Source organism: Artemia sp. Qi Xiang Cuo, chromosome 2 (genome assembly GCF_049724085.1).
Source record: "Artemia sp. Qi Xiang Cuo chromosome 2, ASM4972408v1, whole genome shotgun sequence".
NCBI lineage: Eukaryota > Metazoa > Arthropoda > Branchiopoda > Anostraca > Artemiidae > Artemia > Artemia sp. Qi Xiang Cuo.
Window position 1 is genome coordinate 97,116,920 of NC_142795.1, and position 9,971 is coordinate 97,126,890.

A 9,971-nucleotide genomic window follows, 5' to 3' on the forward strand; every position below is an offset into this window, starting at 1 on the left:
AATTTACGCTTTACTGGAAACAAAATACGTTTGATATGCTTTCACTTTTCTTACTTTCATACATAAAAATATAAAAACTTTAAGGAATAAATATCAGTATATGTCAATTAAACTGACAATCCATGGTCATTTGTTTTTTATTGCTGTTTTTTTTTGTCAGTAAAGTACAAATTGTGTCCTGGTCTTGAGAAGACATAAGGGGTTATCAGCCCTACTCATGTTTATTTTTTTGAGTTTCATTTTGAATAGTTTCTCACCTGTATAAACTCTTTGGAGCTCATTCAAAAATCTTGATGTGGACAAGCATTTCTTACATACATCACATTTGTTACAATCAAGCAAATATGTATCGCTTCTTATCACAGGATGATGATGAAATTGATAAAAAAAAACTGCTAAAGAAACTAAAGACATAAAAAAAGACATTAATTTGCTAAAAAAAATAAAAATACCTGAAAAAACATTTGAAGAAAATAATTCGAAGTATTACAAAGTGGTTATAAGAATTATTGCCACAAACCAATGAGGATACAACTAGTGTTACAACAATTTTCATAAATTCCTCTAGGTACTTTTCGATGCCTGTACAAATTGCTAAAATCACAAAAATTTTCTACACACATAATATATGAAAGGTTTTTCACCTGTATGCCGTATTTAAGGTGTATTCAAACTCTACGCTTGCCAAAAACATTTCTAACATACATTAAAATTTATTTGGCTACTTATCCGTATGCACTCTTTGTTGCCTGTTCAAACTGCCCAGTTGAGAAAAGTTAATTTTACATAAATCGCATTTAAACGGCTTCTCACCCGTATGAATTCTTTGATGTGTGTTCAATCTATCAGTACGAGAAAAGGTCTTGTCACATACATAGCATTTAAACGGCTTCTCACCCGTATGCATTCTTTGATGCGTTTTCAAATTTGCAGGTTGAGAAAAGGTTTTGTCGCAAACATCACACTTAAACGGTTTTTCACCTGTATGCATTCTTTTATGGGTGTTCAAAGTATAAGCACGAGAAAAAGTTTTGTCACAAACATCACACTTAAACGGTTTCTCACCCGTATGAATTCTTTGATGGGTTTTCAAATTTGCAGGTTCAGAAAAGGTCTTGTCACATACATCGCATTTAAACGGTTTTTCACCCGTATGAATTCTTTGATGTGTGTTCAAATTTCCTGCAAGAGAAAAGGTCTTGTGACAATCATCACATTTAAACGGCTTCTCACCTGTATGCAATCTTTGGTGTCGGTTCAAATTTGATGAATTAGCAAAGGTTTTGTCACAAACATCACACTTGAACGGTTTTTCACCCGTATGTACTCTTTGGTGTTCGTTCAAATTACGCATTTGAGAAAAGATCTTGTCACATATCTCACATTTATATGTGTTTTTCTCTTTATGAGTTCTTTGAGATCTTTCCGATTTTGTATACTTCTTACTTTGCAGGCACCTTTTTAAACAAGTTTTATGAATTTCGGAGCCTTTTCCTTCAGATTCCGATGCATATGCATTTGAGAAACCACTCGTTGATGGATTCTTTGACACAACTAAAGACGTATTTCCCCGTAAGTTTATTCCAGATATGTGTTGAGAAAAGTGACCTACAATTTAAAAGTCTATAGAGTTAAAATAAAGCAAAAAAAATTAATAAAACAAAAAATAAAAACTTAAAAAACCAAAAACAAAAACACATCTTTCAATATGTTTTTAAAGTCTACTGAGTAAAAAAAAATCGAGTAAAACAAAATATCAAAAATCAATAAACCGAAACGGAAAATAAATCTTTCAATATGTTTTAAAAGTCTACAAAAGAAAGGTATTTGTTTCGATATGCCTTAACAACTAATTTTATTTTCACTTCCTCTTCTCTACCTCGTGGTGATACTTATATCACCACAAATGTTTATATTAGCATTAAAAATTAGTTATTCTAATGCAATGAAAGAGCGAAAATGAAACCTTAAGCGACCAAAAAGTATACCGTGGTGTAAATCAACCCATAAGTGAAGGAGAGGAAATATTACAACAAATATTAGGAATTATTGATTTGAGTATTGCACTTCCCACATTCTGTCTACCTCAAAGGCAATAAGAATTTTTAAATTAGAAAACATATTGGCTGAGTAAACATATTTAGAAAATATACGAGTATTGGCATATTTTGTGCTTCAAACTAATTATATAAATTCTTGCTTGTAAGCTGGACTAAAAGTCGGTACTGGCTTATTGAAATACCAAGACGGCCCCCCTCTTCGATCTGTAAACCGACGCTAGTACACAGCCAAATAAACACCTGCTGACTGACGAATAAACCCCTGTTTCTCAAGAATAACTGATGGCACCATAAGAGCCGGACGGTCATCCTACCAACACAAAAGAGAACACGTAGTATGACTGATCCCCATGAGACAGTTATCATACGCAATGCACTGCGCCTTGTGATTACAAGTGAAGAAGGTACAAACACAAGACAAAATACTGATCCTCAAATCTCTCCAACTAAAGGAACAGCTGAAACTTGCCAGCCTTCGGCAAAACTCAGGGATGAGCTTCCGAAAAAGGATCAATCAGTCCTTGTACTCAACTCTCCAACTGAGACTCAGAAAAAGGCAGAAAACAATTGCTTTTATTTTAAAAAACCGACAGTGTAGATGGGGAAACGAGTGCCGGAATTCTCATTCAGCAGCAGTTTGCAACAGGCCGCTGCAACAGGGGAAATCGTTGCAATTACTACCACCTACCTTCACCAGTTAAACAAACAGCCAAACCTAACGTGAATACCACAGGACGAAAAAACTCGACACATTCTCTGAAACATCACCCAACGCAACAACTTCAACAGGAATGTATTCGAACTCGCACTTTCTACAGAAATGGCTCCTCAGCCACAGACAACGTCCGCCACCAAAAAACAGGGAAAAACAATGGAGCAATGAAGCAGAATCAACCAGCAGTAAATAGAAAACAAATGGAAGACACAGCTATAGTACAATAAACACAAAAATCAACCACCACATTCCAAACCTCTTCCGTCAAGAACCGACAATCTCCAACTCTCGATACTACAAGAACACTTACCGGCAGATCCCAGGTAAACTTACCATGCCTCCGGTCACCATCCTCGAGACGATGGTGTAATTTCTAAAAAGGAAGGTCTAGCAAACTGGAATCCAGAAACTGACCTAAAAAATAAAATAAATGCGCCCACCAAAAAAAAACATTTTGGACGCAGAATCACTCAAGGTCATGGGCGAGGTAAATGCAAAGATTCCCCTCAAACCTGGAATAAAGAAACATATTTTCAGTTCTTCCCCTAACATGTTGCTCATCAACGCGCAGTTCCTCGGAAATAAGACTCAGAAACTCAAACACTTCGTATGCCGTGATAATATCGACATCGAAGCGATTACTAAACCATGGGTGCCCTCTGCAGATTTCGTAGAAATCGACGGGTAAAACTTCCATCTGCTACCATGGTGTATCGCTGGTGGAATCCAGTCCATCATGGAGGATGCGTCCGTTTTTCTGTGCAAACTTTCCATTAAATCTCGGATTCTGCAAATATCAGTTCAGAGAAACATATTTTTAGAAGTCTAGTGGCTAGGGGCTAGGCCTCAATGCCTACCTAAGGTCTTTGGGTGCGTTATCTACGGAGTCATTTATTAACCCCCAAATGAACCGTTCTTTAAAGAATTACTCTCTTACCTGTAAAACTGCACGGACTAAATTCGCTACAAATACCCCTGCGCTGCAATAATCATCGCCGAAGATTTTAATGACAAAAACTCATCGTGGGTGTATGAAACGCTTTCCCTGAAACAGATAGTCAACTGTACCACCAGAAAAGAGCAGACTCGACCGTTTTTTCACTAACCGAGCCGATTACTCTCGTGAGCCCGAAACTCAGCAACCACTTGGAAGAGGAGACCATCTAATTATTTACCTGGTACCAAATGGTTACAAGCTAAAACATGGATATTAGATTAGAAAATACCGGTCCATCACAAAACAGGGCGTCACGAAATACAGATAATGTCTTTCCTTGACGAGCTGGATAGAGCTGCTGATGAGACTCATGGGAGCTAACAAGAAGACTGAATTTTTTCTGAACTACCTTTTTGAGGAATTTTAACGGTGCTTTCATGAAAAAGCTTAAAACCCTGGACAAGACCTAGATGAATGACGGAATCGGAAGAATAATAAACGAACGTGACCAACTGTTTGACAAAGGGTACCAGAATGAGGCAAGGAAGTTGCGGAATGCAGTAGTGAACAAATGTCGATCCACCCGCCGACAATACGGAGCCAAAGTAGTTGAACAACTTTCGAATACAGATCCCAAGAAATTCCACACTAGAGTCAAGACTGTAGTCGTCTCCCCTTGACTCAGTCGTCCATCTCGGAACCCCGGACTTCTTGATCAAGAGGGGAAATCCTTGTCAGCGGACGAAAAAAACTCCTACTTCACCGAAATCTGCTCTAAGAAGAAGAAGGATTTATTGAAAAAAAAAACATATCAACAAAAAATTATTGCTGCCTCCCCTAAAAAGCAAAGCTTGTCCGTGGGGGAGGTAGAGTAAACAAAATCCATAAAACAAAAAATACTTGGCCACCGACACCACTAATACCATCACACTAAACAATAAATACAAAATAATATCATATATTATACTTCCTCTGGGAACATCATATCAACATAACCCCCACAATAAATAAATCAATCAGTCAGTCAAAAGTCATATTCAGCAAAAAGCAGTTCCTTAATGATTTTTCTAAAAATATTGGGGTCACCAATAGTCTTAATATCACTATTCAAACTATTTCATTTCCGCTTACCTCTATAAAAAACAGAAAAACATGAACGGGAAGATATACCTCTAGATACACAGAAGTCCGCGCTACCCCTTGTATCATGAGAATGAACAGTAGACCTAATGGACAATAAATCACCAAAACAACGAGGCTGAGCATCCTGCTGCAGTCTAAAAATAAACCACAATACATAGAACTCACGAAGGCCTGCAGCCGGCAAAATTTTTAAAGTTGGGTAAATTTCTCTAACAGACATACGTGGAGATATACCGGCTAAAATTCTTACTGCATGATTTTGTAGAACTCTTATTGGTTTTTGGGTAGAAGAGAAAGTAGAGAGCCAAATACTCGAGCAATAAAGTATATATGGGTGTATTAAGGAAAAATAAAGATGGCTAAGGACAGACTTAGGAAAAAAATGACGGAGTTTCTTCATTATACAAAGGTTTCTTGCCATAATTTAGCTTGTTATAGTAAAATGTTGCTTAAAATGTAAAATTACATCTACCAAAAGCCCAAGGTATTTAAAAGTCGCAGTCCGTTTTATAACACCATTAGGCAAATCTCAGTCCTTTACCAACGGGTAAATATTTGATGATCGCAAACAAATAATAAAGTTAGCCTTGTTAATCTTTAACTTATTTACCCTCAGCCATGCTGTAAAAACATCAACCTCTGCAGCAACTATCCGAATTCAACGGAACACTGAATGGAAATCCCGATAATCACTCCCCTAGCAGTCGAGAAAAAGATTCGCAAGATGGACCAGAATAAGAAATCATGTCCCTTCAACGTCCCCCACCCCAAAATCATTGCCCAGTGTTCGAAGGCAATGTCTACACCACTTGCTGTAGTTTTCAATCAGTGTCCTGTTGAGGTAAACTTCCCCCAGCGATTAAAGGTGGCGTATATCCTCCCTATCCCAAAGATGCCGAACCCTACACAAGTTAAAGACCTGTGGCCTATCTCGAAGACTTCCAAATTCTCAAAAATCTTTGAAGATTTTCTATTTAGCTGGCTCTATGACGGCATCAAGAAATCGCTTGATTCACGGCAATTTGGATTCTGCCCCAATAACGGCACTTTATACTACCTTGTCATCGTGATGGAAGAAATCCTGAGCCACCTTGAAAATCCTGGCTCTTACGTCGATGTTCTTATTGGGGACATGATCAAGGCGTTCGACCTCTTAAACTATTATATCGTCGTTTCTGGAACAGCTGAAATGAAGGCTCGACGATTTCTTGTTAGAGAGATTGCCAGTTTTCTGAGCAACAGGATGCAATGCGTTGAACTTAAAAATAAGCAGACACCAAAGACATCAAAGTTCCTCGGATTTTTTTCTCAGTATCCTGCCAGAGTTTCGACTAACTCCTGAAAATCCACGCGCCAACCGGGGGTAAAACTGGAGAAAAGAAAAATTTAAGCTCCCTCCAGCTAATTGTAGTGTGCAATATGATCATTCTCTTGTGCCATGCTTTTGTAAACATTATAATAACATTTCACAGTGAATAATATCTTTTTTTCTGGCATGCCAGAGCTATTCTTTTGGATATTTTGGCATAATAATAAACTTGACTGATTAATTGACAGGAATAAATCCTTTAAAGGCCGGACTGTATGGTTACCGAAAATTATCTATGCAGAAGAGATCTTACTGTATAAAAAAGGGTGGTTATCTTTTGACGAATGCAAACAGGTTTAGAAGGCGGTCGTTAACTTGAGAAAGCAAAATTTCAATAGCAGGGTTTCAAGTTATCACCTGATTTTAGAAGACAAAATGACAAAAAAAAGGTAAAAAGCAGACACATAAGAAGAACTTTGTTTCACTCTCAGCAATAGTCTTTATAATCACGCTGAGGAAGAAAAAAAAATCAATTAAAGAAAAAACATGAGGGCAATTGATAGAACGCTGACAAGAAAGAATACGCTTATTTAGGGTAAATTATTTGATAATTTATAGATTATACAATATTTATGATTGGCGACACAGGATTAGTCATTGGGAAAGAGAAAAATGTTCTGACCTGGTTGTGTCATAAAAGAGTAAGGGTCTAAATAAGAAATTTCTGTGAATACTGAGGGGTATTTCGAACTAAATAGAAAACCACTATGTGCACCTTGAGGAGGAGTAAAATTTGAAAAATATTTATCCAGAGAAAAAAATAAATAATTTTTTAAAATATTAACAATGAAGAATACGCTTATTTTCAGGCAAATTATTGGGCGATTTAAAAATTATGCAATTTTTGATTGTTTACACACAGGATTTATCATTGAGAAAGGAAGGAATGTTCTAACCCAATTGTGTTTCAAAAGAGTTAGGGTGTCAATGTGAAATTTTAGTGAATGCTGAGGGGCACTTTTAACTAAATCAAAGGACAATATATACAAATGGCTTAAAAAAAGGGTGTATTCGTAATCATTTAGGAGCAGCTAAGGGTTTTAACTTGAAACTTTCAGGCCCCTTTTAATAAACAATTTTGTTTATTAAAATGCATTAATAAACAAAATGCAGCAATGCATTTCTTTTGTGATTTTCCTTAGCTAGAAAATAGTGAAGCTGCTACCCCATCCTAAAAAACACCAATGCTTAACATATGTAACCCTCTGAGTTAAATTTTTTCTAATTAAAAAAGAGAACCCTTGTGTGATTTTTGTTGATAAACGTAACAAACAATTTTTTTTGAATCTCAAACAATTTTTTACAGTGTATATATCCTCTTCAACACCTCACTCTTTACGCTAAATTTTTTAGTACTTTAGAAAAAAGATTCTTACTGTTCCAATTAAACAAACATAGTGTTTCAGAAGCCCTTCTTAAAGAATTGGGATAAAATTAAAACTTGAACTTAAACATCACAGTGTTGAGGAGGGGGGAACCACCTTCATATGCGAAACAATTTCTATTCGTTTCAAGATTTAATCTTGCTCCTTACTTTCAATTGAAGAAAATTGTTTTTAAAATTTAATTTCTTATCATTTTTTAAATAGTCAAATAAAATTTAGCACAAACTCCACGAGACTATACCCTCTTCCCGGATTTATTACCTAGACAATTCAATCCAGGGGAAAAATTGCTCGGGCAATTACCCTTAACAGCTGTTAAGGGCAACTACCCTTAACAACGCGTAAAATTGAGACAGAAAAGAGAAAGCATGAAATATAAAAAAAAAATTATAGGAGTTCTGGAAAATTCCCTTATCTCCCCATGAAGTTAACCAAGTGAAAAAAAACCTAGCAGATAATTCGTCTTCCCATCTTAAAATGTATGCCTGCTTCCCAACAAAAAACACTATGCGTAAACAAGGGACAACTTTTATAACTTAAAGACTATTCCCCTAGGGGTGTGTGGGGGGGAGGGTCAAGTGATATCTAACGCCATAGTTATTGGGCCTTTCAACTATGATGAACAAAATGGATTTCTCAAAAATTTTATAGTACGATTTCGGGGGAAAAGGGGTGGGATGGCGCCTAGTTACCCTCCAATCTTTTGGTCAAACAGTTCGTGGTAACGAACTGTAAGTAAGGAGCGACCCGGCTCAATGGTAACCGAAACTCTAGAAAACGGTATTTTGATACAAATAGATACATCAAAAGAATCAAATTTTAATGCTGATTTCAAATATATAAATTTCATCAAGTTTAATCCTACCCATCAAAAGTTAGGCGCCTGAGAAAATTTGGCTGATTTTCGAAAAAGGGGGGAAAGACCCCCTAAAAGTTATATAACCTTAATGAAAATCACACCATCATATTCTGCGTATCAGAGAACCCTACTGTAGAGGTTTCAAGCTCCCATCTACAAAAATGTGGAATTTTGCATTTTTTGCCAGAAGAAAGATCACGGGTGCGTGTTTATTTGTTTGTTTGTGTGTTTTTTTTTGTTTTTTTTCCCAGGGGTGATCGTATCGAACCAGTTGTCCTAGAATATCGTGGAAGGGCTCATTGGAATGGAAATTGAAAGTTCTAGTGCCCTTTTTAAGTGACCAAAAAAAATGGAGGGCAACTAGGACCCCTCCCACGCTCATTTTTTTCTAAAAGTCACCTGATAAACAATTTTAGATAGCCATTTTGTTCAGCATGTTTAAAAATATAGTTAGTATGTCCTTTATGATAGCCTGATCCCCCGACGCTCTCGGGGGGAGGTCTGTAAGTTATTATCTCTACCCAATGTTAACATAAATAGTATTGGTTATTTGGAAGTACACATACGTTTTCAAGAGATATTTTTCCTGGTCGTGGGGGGGGGGGGTCAGAGGGTATGTGGGAGGATCTTTCCATGAAGGAAGTTTTCATGGGGGAAGGGACATTGCTATGAAGGGGACGCCGGACTTCCCAGCATTATTTAAAAAAAGATCATAAATTTAATATAAAAAAACAAGTATTTCAACTGCAACAGCAGCAACGTCGAAACTTCAAACGAACAGAAAATATTACATATATAATTGGGTTCACCCCGTAGTCAATGCCTCGCTCTTTAAGCCAAAGATTTTTTAGTACTTTCATAAGAGCTATTTATTCTAATTAACGGCCTTTGTGATTAAGCGGTCATTTCTAAAGAATTGGAACAAAATTTGAACTTTCGATTAAAGAGCAAGGTATTGACTAGGGGGCGAACCCCCTAATAAATGTATTAAAAATATATGAACAGATAAGTTCGTTACGTAAGTTAATTCGTAAGTTACTTATATTTATTACTAATAAAAACGTTCGTAAATAAAATTAAACAAGTTTCGAGAAAGCCGTTTAACTAAATAAAAGTAAATTAATGTGAAAATTTTGTTTTAATTATTCATGTACGGTGAGCCAAGATCAAAACCTGCATTTATTCAAAAACGTTCAAAAATTAAATAAAAAAAAACAAGTTTTTTTAAACTGAAAGTAAGGAGCGACATTAAAACTTAAAACGAACAGAAATTATTCCGTATATGAAAGAGACTGTCCCCTCCTCAACGCCTCGCTCTTTACGCTAAATTTTGACTCTGTCTCACAACTTTATTTTTTTAAAAAATAAAAAACTTTAGCGTAAAGTGCGAGGCGTTGAGGAGGGGACAGTCTCTTTCATATACAGAATAATTTCTGTTCGTTTTAAGTTTTAATGTCGCTCCTTACTTTCAGTTTAAAAAACTTGTTTTTTTATTTAATCACT

The 9,971-nt window shown here is 36.2% G+C and overlaps 2 protein-coding genes across 2 annotated transcripts; one reads left to right on the forward strand and one right to left on the reverse strand.

The window, feature by feature from the left end:
* Window positions 1-721: 721 nt before the first annotated feature.
* Window positions 722-1,400, reverse strand: LOC148955866 (uncharacterized). The gene has a single exon (XM_089107923.1). The coding sequence runs from the start codon at window positions 1,352-1,354 to the stop codon at window positions 722-724; it is 633 nt and encodes a 210-aa protein (XP_088964049.1). The 5' UTR covers window positions 1,355-1,400.
* Window positions 1,401-5,651: 4,251 nt separating this feature from the next.
* On the forward strand, window positions 5,652-6,197 carry LOC148955867 (uncharacterized). The gene has a single exon (XM_089107925.1). It carries the CDS (start codon window positions 5,652-5,654, stop codon window positions 6,195-6,197), a length of 546 nt encoding a protein of 181 aa, XP_088964051.1.
* Window positions 6,198-9,971: the final 3,774 nt, after the last annotated feature.

Excerpts from the sequence above, each read along its gene's own strand:
- LOC148955866 (XM_089107923.1), bottom strand. The coding sequence starts at position 1,354 with ATGCGTAATTTGAACGAACACCAAAGAGTACATACGGGTGAAAAACCG.
- LOC148955867 (XM_089107925.1), top strand. The coding sequence starts at position 5,652 with ATGTCTACACCACTTGCTGTAGTTTTCAATCAGTGTCCTGTTGAGGTA.